General features: G+C 39.5%; 1 protein-coding gene across 1 annotated transcript in view; it reads right to left on the reverse strand.

The window, feature by feature from the left end:
* Nucleotides 1-2,555: 2,555 nt before the first annotated feature.
* The window catches only part of LOC115815419 (plexin-A2-like), a 51,817-nt gene continuing 38,546 nt past the window's right edge, over nucleotides 2,556-15,826 (reverse strand). Inside the window, exons 15-33 of the mRNA XM_030778372.1 lie at nucleotides 14,602-14,719; nucleotides 14,385-14,521; nucleotides 13,524-13,691; nucleotides 12,523-12,616; nucleotides 12,139-12,378; nucleotides 11,739-11,882; nucleotides 11,394-11,628; nucleotides 11,060-11,202; nucleotides 10,396-10,664; nucleotides 9,374-9,440; nucleotides 8,857-9,003; nucleotides 7,974-8,133; nucleotides 6,951-7,054; nucleotides 5,919-6,015; nucleotides 4,030-4,232; nucleotides 3,614-3,783; nucleotides 3,224-3,436; nucleotides 2,803-2,953; nucleotides 2,556-2,651 (exon numbers count right to left, since the gene is read on the reverse strand). Of these exons, the coding sequence (XP_030634232.1) occupies nucleotides 2,556-2,651; nucleotides 2,803-2,953; nucleotides 3,224-3,436; nucleotides 3,614-3,783; nucleotides 4,030-4,232; nucleotides 5,919-6,015; nucleotides 6,951-7,054; nucleotides 7,974-8,133; nucleotides 8,857-9,003; nucleotides 9,374-9,440; nucleotides 10,396-10,664; nucleotides 11,060-11,202; nucleotides 11,394-11,628; nucleotides 11,739-11,882; nucleotides 12,139-12,378; nucleotides 12,523-12,616; nucleotides 13,524-13,691; nucleotides 14,385-14,521; nucleotides 14,602-14,719 (2,956 nt within the window). The remainder of the gene's footprint in view (nucleotides 2,652-2,802; nucleotides 2,954-3,223; nucleotides 3,437-3,613; nucleotides 3,784-4,029; nucleotides 4,233-5,918; nucleotides 6,016-6,950; nucleotides 7,055-7,973; nucleotides 8,134-8,856; nucleotides 9,004-9,373; nucleotides 9,441-10,395; nucleotides 10,665-11,059; nucleotides 11,203-11,393; nucleotides 11,629-11,738; nucleotides 11,883-12,138; nucleotides 12,379-12,522; nucleotides 12,617-13,523; nucleotides 13,692-14,384; nucleotides 14,522-14,601; nucleotides 14,720-15,826) is intronic.

The following is a 15,826-nucleotide window of genomic DNA, read 5'->3' on the forward strand; positions in this document are numbered from 1 at the left end:
TCTGCCTCTCTTAGAAGCTGCTTGGGATAAAAGTGTCTGATAAATGAATAAGTGTAAAATGGAAATATAAAATTGTGCCGTCTTCTAGTCTTCACAATTTTTAATTGTACACAGTTTTTTATTGTCATTTTAGAAACCAAAGAACACATTACTGAGATATGAGGTCTAACTTTAAACTTTATATTTCTAACAATAAATTACATAAAAAGGTAATTTCAAATTAGTCTGAGCAATTATGTGTTTTGTGAATAGCGGTAGTGGTAGATGTAATGATCTCTATGTCACTAAAAACATAAAAATAAAAGAAAGGCATTTTAACCAGTTGAGTTTATTCATTTAAAACAACAGTACAAAGTGAGTCATTTGCTTGCAAAATAGGAATGTATACTATTTACAATTCAGATAAACAATAATATGTATAATAGTTTAAAAAAACAACTTTCACATGACATTTTTAAAATACTTTTCATACAACAAATTGTTCTGAATCAACAGCAAATTCTGGCTAAAGTAGTAGTTATGGTGGTTTTCAGTGATGAATGTAGCAATTCAACACAGGTTGAAACAATTTTTCTTCACAAGTCACATCATATAAATATGCCTACTGCCTCCTGATGACTCTCCAACCCAATACCAGCCCACACGTTTTATAGTATGATGAAGAAAACTGTGTGGGAAGCATTAGTCACAGATTATTTATTCAAACTAAATCCAGTGCTTTGTTCGGTGTTTTGTTTAGTAATCAAATTCAGCTTCTGATTTTTTGTCCAGTGTAAAACACAACTTCTGAATGAGCTTCTGTACAGTGGGATAAATGTGACTACAACAGTACAATGTTTCAAATGTCGCACATGTCCCATCAAAAATACAGTTTAAAATGAAAACAATGTGTTACTTCATTCATTCATTAATGAATCCATCTCAGAGACCAAACATGCATTTCCCAATTTTAACCTGATTATAATTCATGTATTGGAACCTTGTCTGTGAAGTTACTGGACCTGATAATGTCCATCTCAGAGAAATACCTTACTGATGTTTTATTTACATTGCCTAACTCATGTAACACTCTTATTCAGTCTCTTATGCAGTTTTTGGCTTAAGGTCTCGATCAAGGGCAGCTTTCTTGAGCTGTTATTGGAGAAACTTCACTCTTCAGTTACTCTTCAGTACATAGCTGCCTCAAATTTGCAACTCTTCAGTTTTTGGACTGGTTCCCGTACCTCCAAGCTGTTAAAGAAGCACAACATGTTTGTTGTATGGGACAACTGGACAGTAAACTCTGTATTACTCTCTTGTGACCTTTCTTTATCCATCTGACTGTTGACAGGAAACCATTTCACAGGAAGTTTTTTTTTTTTTTTTAGGGAAACTGGAAGCTCAAAAGTAGAATTACAAACATTAAAACTGCTACACTTGTTAGTTTCAAGTATATTAAAGAATGTAAATGATAACCATTGTGTGTTCTGTTAGCTAATTTGGCTCCACAGTAAGAGTAACTTGGTTGCAGTGTATCGCCAACCACTTAACAGAATTTATTAGTGAATCGTTTTGGGTGGGGAGGAGTGAACTGTAGCACGCTCTAGTCCTGTAATGGACATCTAAATCACATCTGAAGCCCAGGGTTATTACACTGCCAAAATCCAACCAGGACTTTGTGCTGTCGAGAGATTAGGGTTAAGGTTTTCTTACCTCACCCCCACCACAGTTAGAGATATGGGGGACCTAAAAACACATGACATTATAAACATCTGAAACATCAACAAGGTGTGGAATAAAATTACTCGACTGGAAAACGATAAAACTGTGGTTTATGTACTTCAGGCATAACATATAACATCTCCACTCCTGTGTGTTGAACAGAGAAGTCAGCTGGTGGCAGGCAAAATCTGCTGGTAGCTGAAATAAAAATAGACTGATGCCAGCTTCACACACTTTTGACTGCGGTGGGTCAGTTTACAAGCTTAGGCTCAGAATGGCCTGGAAAACTCACACCAAAACTGGGATTTTTTTATAGAGAAAAGACTTAATGAAATCGTCTTGATTTGCAGAGCTAATGTTACTCCAAGCTCTATTATTCTGAGTCACAAGCTTCTACACTGGAGGGTATTTTCATTTTTCATTTTTCATCATGAAGGTGTAGAAAAACAAGACTAACCAAAACAAACAGATATTATTCATTTATGAAAGAGAAATACTTCATTCTTCTTACCATTTCCACAGTTATAATACACCATATTCCTTTCTTTCTCACCCACTCATTATTTTTCACATTTTCTAGAAATGCTCTTTTAAGATATTTTGTATGGTCCCTTCACATATGTAACATAGTTCTCTCAAGCAGCTCAAGCAGTGCCACTAATTGAACACCAATGAACAACCAGTACAAGTAATATTCCTCCTTGTAGGTGTCCTCCAACAGTTAGATGTGGATGGCTGCCTGATAAACTGAAAGTTAAATGTGGCCCGGATTTGATCTCTTCCAGTCAGCCTGAGGCCTGTGGTGGAGTGCTGTAGCATGTCTGAGTGTCCTGCAGCCATCACTTTGCTCTCCTTCAGCTCTCCAGAGCCATGGCAGTTATGAGCTGCTCTACCTTGAACGCTAACTTCTGTTTTTGGGCCAGTTCATCCTGCTCAAGGGCCTCCATGATCTGCAAGAACCCAGGAAGAAACTTGGTGAGGTATAACAGCTGTCATGATTTATTACTGTTCAGCCATGAACTTCTTCATTGTAATAAAAATATGAGTCAACGGGGAATTGGGCAAAATCAAGCCTCTACTATATTTCAGTTTAACTCTTACCTCTTGGCTATACTTGCTGACGTAGGAATAGATCTCATGTAGGGCGCTAAGCATGTTAAACTCAGTGGAGTGAAGTCGAGCCTGCTCTGCTAGATATGCATTCATATCCTGATCACTGATGGCAGGCAGACGGTTTATATCAGCGTAGTACCTGGCGGAAGATATGAAGTGTCAGGGGCTGTCTGACATGCACAGTTAGATGACCTGTACTTTAATACTTTCTGCTTCCTTCTGACCATCCAGTGTACCCATAGCCTTAGTATACAGTTCAGCTTGCGGTAACATATCAATTTGGAGGACAGAAATAAATTTGCAGCATGAACAAAATACAGTGAACTAAAAGGGTGGAGCCAACACAACCACACACACACACACAAAGGGTAGACAAATATAGAGTAAGATACAGAGTAGAGAGAGTCACCTTTCCACCCAGCTCTTGTAGTGGGGGATATCCTTGGCATAAAGAAGCTTGTTAGAGGGTGAGTCCTTGCCTAAGCGATGCTCAGATGTTGAACAGGAGTCCATGAAGGTCTGAGCCACCACAGACAGACAAGCATCTGTGATACTGCTCTTGTGGATGTCAAAAACAAACTGAGGGTTCTTGATCACATTCACCCAGAAGCGCAAGGGAAGGCTGAGAGAATAGGAATGAAATGATTTCAAAAGAATGCTGTGTCAGTTTATTTGACTTCACAGTCTCTAACCAACAAACGACCACAGAGTTTTATTCATACTGCCGATATTGTAGAATAGGAAGATAATCTATGAAATAACGTGTATGACAAACTTTGATGACAAAACAACTCCTCACCAGTTGCTCTTCCAAGTGTGGCGTACATCCGTATCATGGATTCCATGTCTGTCTGCTTGCTCATCCAGAAAATCAAACATGTACTTAATTGCTAATGGCAGGGCACTGCCACGATGCACTGTGCTGAACAAAGTCTCAAACAGATCGTCCACAAACTTTTGCAACGTTCCCTGTGAAAAGTCAACAGCATGAAGTGAGGCATCTGAGTAGTGCAACAGTGCTTTGAGCTCCCAACACTTCTGTATCCTTTTATTACCTGATTATTTTCAAATTAAAAGAATCTGACTGAATTAATTAAATGTGCAGAAAGTAATGGGACATTCAATTTAATTTGATGGTACATTGGTTTTCAAGGCTTTACAAATAGTTTATCACAACTTATTAAAAAAAAAAATTAAACCTGTGCAATGCTGTACCTTAGTGGCTAATAATCTGGTTAAATAAATCTCAGACACCATCTTGCTGCCACGATCCACTTCTTTCTGGTCACCATGCTCGTGGTTTTTGACCAGATGCCACACCTTGACCCCACTCTCAAGGTCTGGCGTGATCATGGGGGCACGAGAACGCATGCTTTCAGGACTGCCTGCAGAGGTAGAGTTAGGGCGGAACGCTGACTCTAGAGAGGAGAGAGAAAGAAAGAGCTAGAAAGAAAGACATGCTTTCATTTCAAGAAAATAAAGCAAAGCATCAGTAAGCTCTCAGGAGTGGTGTCTCAGAAAAGGCTTAAACCATAAACCACATCATCACTGCTGGATTAGGGCTGCCTTATGTATTTCATCCCCGCCTGTGTGGTAGATAACCCTGGACAAGCTGTCTGCCCATACAGAGGTGAGGTTAATGATGAACGCAGCAGGAGAGCAGAACTACTGCAAACACAGCAGCATACAGGCTAATTAGCCTCATTTTTCAAGAGCAGATTACAGAGCTTGAACTACGCTCCTTTAAGCATGGCCTACAGGATGTAATCTATAACACATTTTAAAACCAAACAATTTAGAGCAAGGTTATGTTAGATTTTCTTTTCGTGGAATAATTTTTAGTTTCCCTTTCCATTTGAGCAAGAAGCTTTCAGCTCTTGACCCTTTTAAACCAATGTAAGCAAAAATAATTCAGCTGTTTCCACTCATATCACTCCAGGGAATACAGTTGACCATAGACCTACCTTTATTTCATCCACTTCCAAAAATGTAACAAAGTCAACAAAGTACTTTGAGAGTTTTTAGCACAGTTGGCATTAAAAGGTTGAATTTTTTTTTGTATCCACTCAAAAGCCTGAGTTCAAGATGATCTATCTATCTATGAAAATTAGACAGTTGGAGGTGAGACATTAAGCCAATCCTTCATATGATGTGTACAAATCAATCATGTGAACTCATGCAGACACTCCACCAAGAAAAGCAATTCTATTGTGATTGATGTATGTCCCAAAAGCAACTATATATTTTTTTTTTGGGGGGGGGGGGGGGGGGGGGGGGGGGGTTGCCATTGTCCATAATTCTTCTCTTGATTCTCTTGACTGAGAAGCTGTAGGCCCTAAGTGTAGTGTTTTTACTTTCTCTGTTCTTTCTCAGAATCTACACACATACAACTTCTTGAGCCTGACTTTTTTTTCTTTTCTTTTCTTTTCTTTTCTTTTCTTTTCTTTTCTTTTTTTTTGCTGAGTAGCCAGTGTTCAAGAATTCCTTTTCCTTAATTGTAACAGAACTACCTTCATGCCCTTGAGTAGCACCAGACAAGTGCCAGGTCCAGAGAGGGGGCAACAGTATGCTTATTAAGCACCATCTGGGAAAGGGTTAATGTGTGCCATCTTGGCTCTGATCTCAGCAGTGCATCATTCTGGGTGGTGTTATAAGGACTGCAGAGTGAGTAGCAGGTCTAGGCCAGAAATGTGCTAGAAAGAAGAGAGTCTTGGCAGAGAGCCACTGAAACACTGTTGAGTTTTCACCTTTCCCGAGAACCAAACACACACTCTAACAGTATTAGTTACAGCGACCTAACTACTCAATTGAATAGGGATGATATCAGTATTACATCTTGTTTATTTAAGATCATTATATAAATATGATCAAATTAGTACTATCCCATAAGAAAAACATTTAATACAAGTTACATATAGTAAAATGGTGTAAGTAGTGTTAATAGCTCATAAGTAAAATAAAGATTCCAAAATAATTAACACTTCGATTAAGGATGGAGTAGCTGCATTCATAGCAAGCAGAATGGATTTATGAGATAGTAACATAGTAAAATAACTAAAATGGTGCCCCTCTTTCAGAAGAAGCTGAATGGAGTGAGAACTCACCATATCTGCTTATACTGCGAGGAAAGCTGGCTGAGAAAGGGATATTGAAGGAGGACATTTGCTTAGGCACTAGGGCAACCACACAGCGATCTGCTACCTAGAACCGAGGACAGAGACTTGTGAGGTGAAACCACAGAAAGATAGATCTGCACATTCTGCATTTTCATCACTTTTTGAACTGTATGATTTGTACGCTAGATTTGATGCTTTTGGCAAACGTTGCATTCATCAAATCAGTCATCAAATCAACCTTTCTTTATCTCTTTGGACTCTTCGTTGAATTCAAATCCTTATCATACACCTAACTAGCTACGTTTAAACCACAAGACCACATAGATAATGTGATGTGCCGTATTGTTCAACTTAGAGACAGCAGGATGATTTTTCTGTGTCTGTCATGTATGTCTGTCCACAGAAAAAAGACATCTCAATTTACCTAGAATGGGCCTCATTCACTTGCATCAAATGGCTTTAACAAATGGTTGAGCTTTGATAAAGTTCCAATCTCTCTGTCGTGCTGCACTGATAGATATTAGATAGAGTGATCTTTTTTTTTGTACTGCCGACATGCTTTGTCCTACAACACACGCTGGCAGTGGCACAAATGGTTTTATAATGGGCTGCACTATTCATTTCCCAGATCTTATCAAGGTATTATGTCTCTTTCAACTTCTCCCTCCTGAAGAGCCAAGTTCTTTTCCTTTGTCCACGACTGTTTTAAATAAACCTCAGCAGGGGAATGCAGTTATTTGCAACTAAGAGAGGAATAGATTATTTATAATGTATTTCCAAAGGAGCAGAGAGATTTTAAGATTTTAACATTGATCTGTAGCTCACACAGCTTTACTGGATCAATGAGTCAGGGGATTTAAACAGGGGTTGGCGGTTAGGGAGAAAGAGAAGGAGAGAACAACAGATAGAGCGCTAAACGAATTTGTTCATAAGCGTACTGCATTAGTGGAACATTTTGCCTTATTAGCAAATCTATCAACCTGCACACTTATAAACCAAGAGGACAGTCACCGAGCTTACTTGGTAGTGCATGAGGGTGTTGAGTCGTTTCCAGTCACCTTCAATCTTGGTGGTGATGTCTTCATCCTGTAGAACCACGCGTGCCGTGCGACCTTGACGCCACTCTGTTGAGGGCAGAAAACAGAGACTGACACAGACCTTTACACATTCAGATGTTATTAAACACAAAGAGGAGTGAAAACACACAACAAGGTACTGCTTTAAAACCAGGCTAGATAGGGCACAGCAGGGTAATGGTACTCTTACAGGTCTGTATATTGAAGCAGTGTTACTTTTGCCTGACCTGTTCTAATGCATCATTCTAGTTATATTGACGGATCCAGTTCAATATCTCACATGCAATATTTATTATAGTTCAAACTCTAACAGTCAATTCAGTTTTCAGCATTTAAAGCAATGGCGAATCAGTTCCACTGTCATTATTCCATCATAATTTAGTTTAAATATCCTGTATTTTCATAAATATTTTATCAAATATATGAGTGGCACAAAATATATTCAGATTTCATCAGTTGTCAAGATATACTCTGAATTAGTGAGCTACAAAATGACTGAAGATCTACAAAATTGTGCACACTTTAGCAGAGTAAACTCAGTGGCTTGTACTATAAACCACCTAACTGTCATCATTATTTTACACTTGAGTACATGATCTGAGTGACCATTTCATACAATCTGTCAGTCCATCTGTTTACCCCTTTTTGGGCTCTATCAGTCAGACATGATACATTTTAGCTGTTGAGGTCACTGATATGTCAGGTGTGTGTGTGTTTCAAGACAGTGATTTTAGTCTACCAACAGACATCCATAAATGTCTAAACTATGGCAGGAACAAGGAATAGGTTGCATTTGGTAAATCTTGTAGTTATATAATAATAGTAATACAAATTACAACAATTACACATAGTGTGGCTACGTATTATGAAAAGTAAATAATGGTGATATAATTTAAAAGGGACTCACCATATGTGATTGTCAACTCCATACATATTTTTAATAACTTAACCTCAAACTACAGCTTACCCAAGTCCATATCAAGAGCACGAGGTCTTTGGGAATAGGGCGTGTTCTTGTAGACAGCATCCAGGATTTTCTCCTTCACCTGAGTAATGGTGTCACAGTTCAACACCTTCACAGGGGTCTCAGGGCTGTTCTCATTGTCAGGGTTCACACAACTCAGAATCTGGAGTAGGGAGTTGAACAAAGGAACTGATTTTCACTCATTCATATAGTACTTTCCTTCTTCTTCTAGTAGAAGACATGACAGAGGATACTGTGTACCATTTCAGTGATTAGCCAGAAATCTGATTTCACACCTTCACAGAGCCCCAGATCACCAGCTATGGCAGGACATGAAGTGGGTAATGAGACATATTTTTCCACTGTGAGAGGTGTGATCTTGTCACTGTGAGTGTTTCTAGTTATATAGTGGCTGTTGGATGATGACAGTATTGTTAAGGGGCAGAATTCTAGAGGTGATATTATAACATGTGCTCTAGCCATGTGCTGCAGACATCTTTTTTTTTTTTATTCAAGGCCAAAGATGATTGATTTGTTTCCCATGTATGCCCGTGTCTATTTGAAACTCAGGACGCAAGCCAGGTCTGCTGAGATGAGACAATACATATACACAGCTGTGACACAATGGTAGTGTCACGGTATTGAGTGCTGCGCTGATACAAGAATATCAGACATGGCAGCATTGCTGGGGTTTCTAATGACATTAGGGTGTGTGTGTGTCTGTGTGTCTGTATGTGTGGTGTGTGCTTCTGTATGGTGTGTGTATACTCACACTTTCTTAGAGGTTGGAATAACAATATTTTAGAAGGGTTTAGGATATACTCAAATGAATGCATGTAATTCAAGTTCGGAATGGCTATGTGTGTAAATCTGGCACAGAACTCACCAGGGTTTTGTATTCAATCTGCTGGCGAATGAGTTTATCTTCGCTGAGGGAGTAGCGTGCTTCCCCAGTGATGGCATCAATGGGGCCTTTCTCCATTTGCTGTTTGATGGCACAATACAACATGAAGAGAGGCTCCCCGGCACACTCCTGTAAACAGAGACACTAAAGTGAGGCTGTGAACATTCACTCTAGAGACCTTACATATGGAGCTATGCTCGTTAAACACTGCATCAGCAGCATCAGCAAGCTCATCCTTGATTTGCTCAAAACCAATGGGGCTCGATGGATCAAAATCATAAATTCAACACTATTTCCTTTACACAACAGACATCGAACATAGGTTTGGATATGCTTGGATATTGCTCTGAGAATGTATAAAACTACTTCACATACGTTCTTTTTGAAGATGGATAGAATAAAAGCAGGCTCCTGACCAGTAAATGACATAGCAAAGAAATGAAGAAATGGGTTAACATGAATAATGGATGTTGTGATGACACATTGGGTTTGACCTTACCTTGAGAAATTTGTGAAGAAGAAAAGCAAACCAATTAGTCAGCATTTTCTCAGCCACAGACTCTGTCCTGTAATTCAATAAAGATTTCAAGATTTGTTCCCTCTTTGTCTGCTAAAGCTCATAGTTGTTTACCAGTAAAGTTTCTCACACGATTCATTTTTCACGACTTATCTCTTTGTTGGTCAGCCCTTCATAGGGCTTGCTCCAGAATCACTTTAGGTGAATACTAGATTTGGGCTTCTCTGGACCCCCTGTTAACTTTTGCTCATCTTTAAAGAAAGCATACCAAACTGAGAAGCCAAACCTGCCCCTATTAATGATTCAACAGGCCTCACTCAGTCCCAGCAAAACAAACTCCAACAATATAGAGCAGGAGAGGAGGCAAACTTGAGCTTTCGCTGAATTTTTTATGAGACACATACAGAGGATGAGTGGGTCTGACAATAGTTCCACTTCCTCTCCTCTCCCTCTCTTCTCCTTTCACTTCCACTATATTTCACTTACTCTTCCACTCTGTCTTCACTCCAGTCCTGTCTGTCCTATATATGTCTGTCTCTTTGAATAAACCTTCACTCAGCCCATTTCTCTGTGCCCATTCCTCTCAGCTCTCTCTCACTCTCTCTCTCTCTTTCTCTCGTCTTCTCCTGACAGCAGTTCACAGCTAATCCAAAGTTTATTCTCCCCTTAACACCTCACATACTTTTTTGAACCATTGCCACGCGATAAGACAGTTTTTAAAAACCCACAGGATGGTGGTGTATAGAACCAATATTCATAGGTATTCATCGGCCATACAGACATGGCACTCTTAAACACATCGTGGAGCATTCTGAGAAAAATAAATGGAAATATCTGCTCTACCCTAAGGCAAAATTCCTCACACAAGAGCAACTTGAAATGTTTCTAGCTCCCCAGGCTCATATTTATATGACTATACAGAATAAATTACTTATGAGTGTGAACAAATAGATGTTGGCAAATGGGGGGGTGTATGTGTGCATATTTAGTATCTCATCTCTTACCTGCGCAGGAGCAGCTTCGGATGGTTCTTGCTTTCCAGGTTGCGGTCAATAAGATCAGAGAGGAGCTGTTTGAGCACATCAGTAGCGTACTCCAGTCGGCCCTGCAGCGCAGTCATGATGAGTGAGGCCACGTAACCGCGGTCACGCATGGAAAAAGAGCGCTGCAGCTCCAGCGTACGGATGAACGTCAGCAGGAATGTCTTGTTGTTGACCAGCTGAGCAAAGAGCTTGAGGGCTTTCTCTACATTCTGCTGTCCATTCCCCGGAACCTGGGAAAAATCACACCATAATAGGTCTATCCCAAGATCTGATTTAGGTAGCAATATCACGGAATAGAATGTTTGCGTCCTCTACTTTAGCTGTTTTCAAAAACTGACAAGCTGCTTTGATGATGTCGTGTTACTTGGTTTCTTTTACAACTTGTCTGTGCGCTGCCTTTGTAACCAAGCTAAAAATGCAAGAGATTTTTACACATGTTAATAGGGATTAAAGTTAGCATGCTGAGCACACTGAGTATAATACCCAGAAGACTGAGTACTATACATGCTGCACTTTATTATGCTTTGCAGTTTGGTGGTTATTAAAACATGAGCCATGAGCCATGAGCCATCTTTGTTGTTCACAGCTGAAGAGAGTCTGGAGTTTCAGCATGTTAATTTCTCACCTCCAATTCTCTGAGCACTGGGTGGTCGTCCATGCCTGGGAAGAGCACTCTCATGGCATAGGTACGATAGTCCAGGTATGGAATGCCTGCTCGGTCTAGGTCGCTGGTCAGCTCATTTATATCAGTCTGCAGCTCTGCAAATGCTGGTCAGTGATGTAGAATATACAGAAAATGATTTTTAAATATAACTTTAAACGTGATTCAGCAATGGTTGTTTGATCATTGACCAACATGTAATACTCCAAACCAAAACATTCTCCACAGCAAAGCTCTTCAGGGATGTAGTGATCAAGAGTTATATACATGTATATATACATGAGTCGGTGAAACTCACCTTCCTTGCACTCCAGAGCCACCCTGGACTCCAGATTGTCCATCTGCATCTGAAGCCGTTTGAGAGTGAGGTCATTTTCATGAGATTTACGTCTATATGCGATGAGGACAAGGATGACAATGACGAGGAGCAGACCTCCTCCAGCAGCAATACTAACAATGGCAGGCAAGGTGAGTAGGCTGTCTGACTGGATGTGTACAGTTCCTGGAGACACATGGAGTCCACCAACTTGTACCTGAATAACATAGTTGCAATGAGACCAAAAGACTGTCATTGCCATTTCATGTTCTAAATTAATTTAATGTATCAGATGTACAAAAGAATCTCATAGGCAGACAAACATACCATGACTTTGTGTTGTCCAGTCAGGTTGGGTGGTTCACAGAGCAGCTGAGTTTCTGAGACAGTAATGGAGCATGGTGTCTCCCCAATCAGAACTGTGTAGTTCAGCCTGGCTCCACCAGACGTTGGGGGCACTAGATTTTTACCCTACATTACACAGATATCAAACATCTGTCAGAATTAAACAACATATAAATCCTTTCATTTCAAGAATCATGTAAGAATGTTACACTTAATTTGAGATTTATGGATTAGCATTGTTTATGGATCCGTACAAAATATTAACTGATAATAGATGGCAAAAGTAATTACTTGCAAAGACTTTCTCAACAGACTAATCCTTTCTTTTGTAGTAATGGAGGACAAAGTAATCGTAGGGTGATGCTAGAGTGAGTTTATGTACCTTGAGTATGATGGGGGACCCAGGCTTCTGTTCCAATACTCCAGACATACTTAGAGGCTCAAAGTAGGGGTTTGGATAATAAATAAAACTGGTACTGTTGTAAGTAAGCAAAGCCTGAACATTGTTGAAAACAAATCCAAATTCGTCTGCATGTTTGACCGAGTCTTGACCAGGCACATACTCTGTATTCAGAGGGGGAGCAAAGCAGCTTATGGTGGTGGTGTTCACAACCTTACAGACCTGAGAGAGAGAGGGGGGGGGTCAAAGAAAAGAAAAAAGAATTGCGATAACTTCTATGGAACTACAATGGAACAATGACAAGTTCAAACAATTATCCCAAGAACTATTAAGTAAAATTGCTTTCATGAGTGTGTCTTTACTCACATTCACAGATTCATGGCCAGCATACTTGACTCTGACCCTAGGCTCCTGTACAACATCCAGGTTGGTCCCAGTTACAGTTAACGTGGTATGTCCGCTGTTACAAAAATTATTATAATTCAGTAACATTCAAGATGTTCATTCAACAGCTATACCTTGTATTTATCTTGTTTATCTTTGTATGTCTGAGGCTGCTTGAAGTGTTGATAATAAAATGCTAATTTGAAGCAGCTGTGTTTCCATACAAATAACAGATATAAATCTTGTTGCTAGATTTTTACAAAGATGTAATATACATATACATATGCATACATACATAAATAGACACATACACACACACACACACACACACACACACACACACATATATATATATATATATATATATATATATATGCAACCCCTACATTCCTGATTTCTTGGAAACTGGACTGGATGGAATTCAGAATTGAAAAGAACATTTAAATGGGCATACAGAAGCCATGCATCCATATTGCATTTGGTCTCTCTCTGAATTAATATTCTACAAGATATGAAACTGGGAGTAGGGGGTGGAAGAGAGACCTGTCTTTTCAGCCTGAAATGGATCAAGCCCTCTGCACACATCAAAGGACACCTGAGCTTATATGGCAGCACACTGTGACTGCACACAGATGGAGCAACACAGCTTTGATCGCTTCTCAACAAAAACATCCTACAACCTTTTCTTAACCAGGAAGAATACGCTGACTGTCAAAGTACCCTCCACGAAGGCAAAATTTCAGAGGTGAAAAGTTTAAGCCTTACCAATCTTTCCTTTTCCTTCTGCACAAAGGAATTATTTTTTTAATTTTTTCCAAATTTTCAGTTAAGTTTTACTTTTTTGTACCTTTGAAGGAAATATGATTCAGTAAACCCAGTTAAATAAATCCCTTAAATATCCCTTGCACCTGACTAAGATTTAACTAGACACATTAAATTAATGTTGAAACTATATTAAAGTGTCTATACACGGAGGATATTACCTGATTATACTCCATTCTGGTTCAATTCGTTGCACAGTAGGGTCCTCTATGTATTCAAATGCCAAGTTACTTCTGACCTGGGCCCTGTCCACACTCAGACTGACCTGCACTGGACCCTCCCCAGACACAGAAGGGGCAGAGAAACACACAATCTCTGTCGAGCTCCTCCTGGAGAGAGGTTTACAGAATTTTCAAAAGTAAGTAAAATGAGAAACTCGCTTATCCTTAAATATGTAATTACATCCTGACACACGTGATTCAGTGTTGCACTTGCATACAGAGTAGCCCTGGATATGTTTTGTTCAATTACAGGCTTTAAAAAAAAACAAAAAAAAAACACTCTCACACAATAATGATCAATAAGGTGAAGAAGTGCTTTAAATGCTTTTAGGTCATTGATCTGGAATAGATATCTACCATCTGCCTCTCGCTTCTACTTCTGAGTAGTATTCCATGATGAGGTAGTCCACCTGTCTCTGACATGCTCTAATAAAGGTTCGTAATTGTCGGTGAAAACCTTGCATTTCTAACCTCTAAACTCTCACTCTCTTCATCCTTTTGCTTGAGCTGAGAACTCCATAAGACTAAGACATGGTAATTAATAGATATCTAGCTAATGCCTCTCCATCTTCACCAACAATGAGGGAGCCAGAACAATCAGAATGCTTACACAATGAGGGAGCTTTTGATCTTTAAATAGCTATCTAAAAATAAGGGCCTTTAGACTATTTCTAAAGGAAAACCTAAAGTACTCTCTCTCATTATACAAAGAAAAAGCTGGCCTTACATAAGAACTCTCTTAGAATGAAGGATATCTTTGATAAGTATCCACTGGGGAAATGAATTCCCTGGTCTACTGACCTGTAGAATTCACATGTTTCATTACCGAAGCGTACATCCACTCTGCTGCCAGCATCCAAATTGTCCCCTACGATGGTGACTTTGGTGCCCCCAGAAACAGGCCCCCGGTTGGGCATGAGCCCTAGGACCTTTGGGATCTACGGAGAGAAATATTGTCACAAGTAAGACAAGCACTGTAAACAGAGGAGGTCCATTGCTATGCCATTGCGTTGCATACCACAAATGTGTAGAGCTCGGAAGAGCGTGCACGTAGTTCTGGTCTACATTCCCCAACACACAACTGGACAGGTCCGGGTCTACTTCCTCTACGTGCTGACTCCATCTCACAAACTACCCTACAGGAGGAAAAACAAACACAGATTGAGCAAAAGTACCTTGGGGTGCTATGAACTAGATAAAACACTACATTATTACGTGGGGTCTTGTGCGTGATGCTTTTGAATATTTTCAGAGCTGATGCCACCTGAATTGTATACACAGACTAGCACTCTGTGAAGTTTAGTTTTTTAAATATACATTTCACTTCTTGTGATATTATTCACATATGCCTTATTCTGTTGATATGTTCGGATAAAATCCGTCCTGTAGTTTTGGTTGATACAGTAGGTTAGCAGCAGCCCCACCTTGGCTCCCTTGTAAACCGTCATTACTATTGCCATGGCAACAGTGAGACTGCAATAAATCAAGGAAAGCTCTGTGGGTCAATAGAACACAGTCATAGTGCACCCAGGTACCACACAACACACATGTAGCCTGATCAAGCTATGCAATAAAGTCCAAAGCTCATATTGATTATCTCCACAGGCCAAAGTGATTAAAGCTGTGGCAGACACATTTTGAGTTTCTATACCACTGCCGCCCCAGGGCAGGAATGAGCCTGTAAATTACAGTTAATAAGTGTTTTTCAGAACAAGTATTGCAAATCAATATCTTAAGAGATGTGGTCATGACTAGCCTTTGCTTCATTGTTCATGTTATGACGCAGGATTCGGTAGAGAACCATGCAATCTTTTATATGGCGCACCTTTTCAGGCATATTTATTTAAAACATAATGAAGTACATGCTATTGTATACAAAAAGACATTTGATATATTGCCTCATAAAATAAAAGGATGTCACAATGTTCTGTGTCGTCACATTGTTGTATCTTTTGTTTTGGTTTGCTTTGCTTTGCCTGTAATTTCTCATTCACATATATTTTGGAAATATGGACTTTCGTGCATGGATACATGAACAACTCTCTCATGATTAGCAGTCTTTAATGTGCGATGAATTTTTTTCCAGTTTTGCATTTACACATTTCTCTGTTTTTTACACACACATACATGTATAAATGAATCCACTCCACTCCTGTGTCCCTGTCAAATTACACTGCTGTCGGAGGCACACAAGGCTAACAAATTGTACTCCGATGCAGCGCATTTCAATGAAAAAGATGTCG

This window comes from Chanos chanos, chromosome 6 (genome assembly GCF_902362185.1).
Source record: "Chanos chanos chromosome 6, fChaCha1.1, whole genome shotgun sequence".
Taxonomy (NCBI): domain Eukaryota; kingdom Metazoa; phylum Chordata; class Actinopteri; order Gonorynchiformes; family Chanidae; genus Chanos; species Chanos chanos.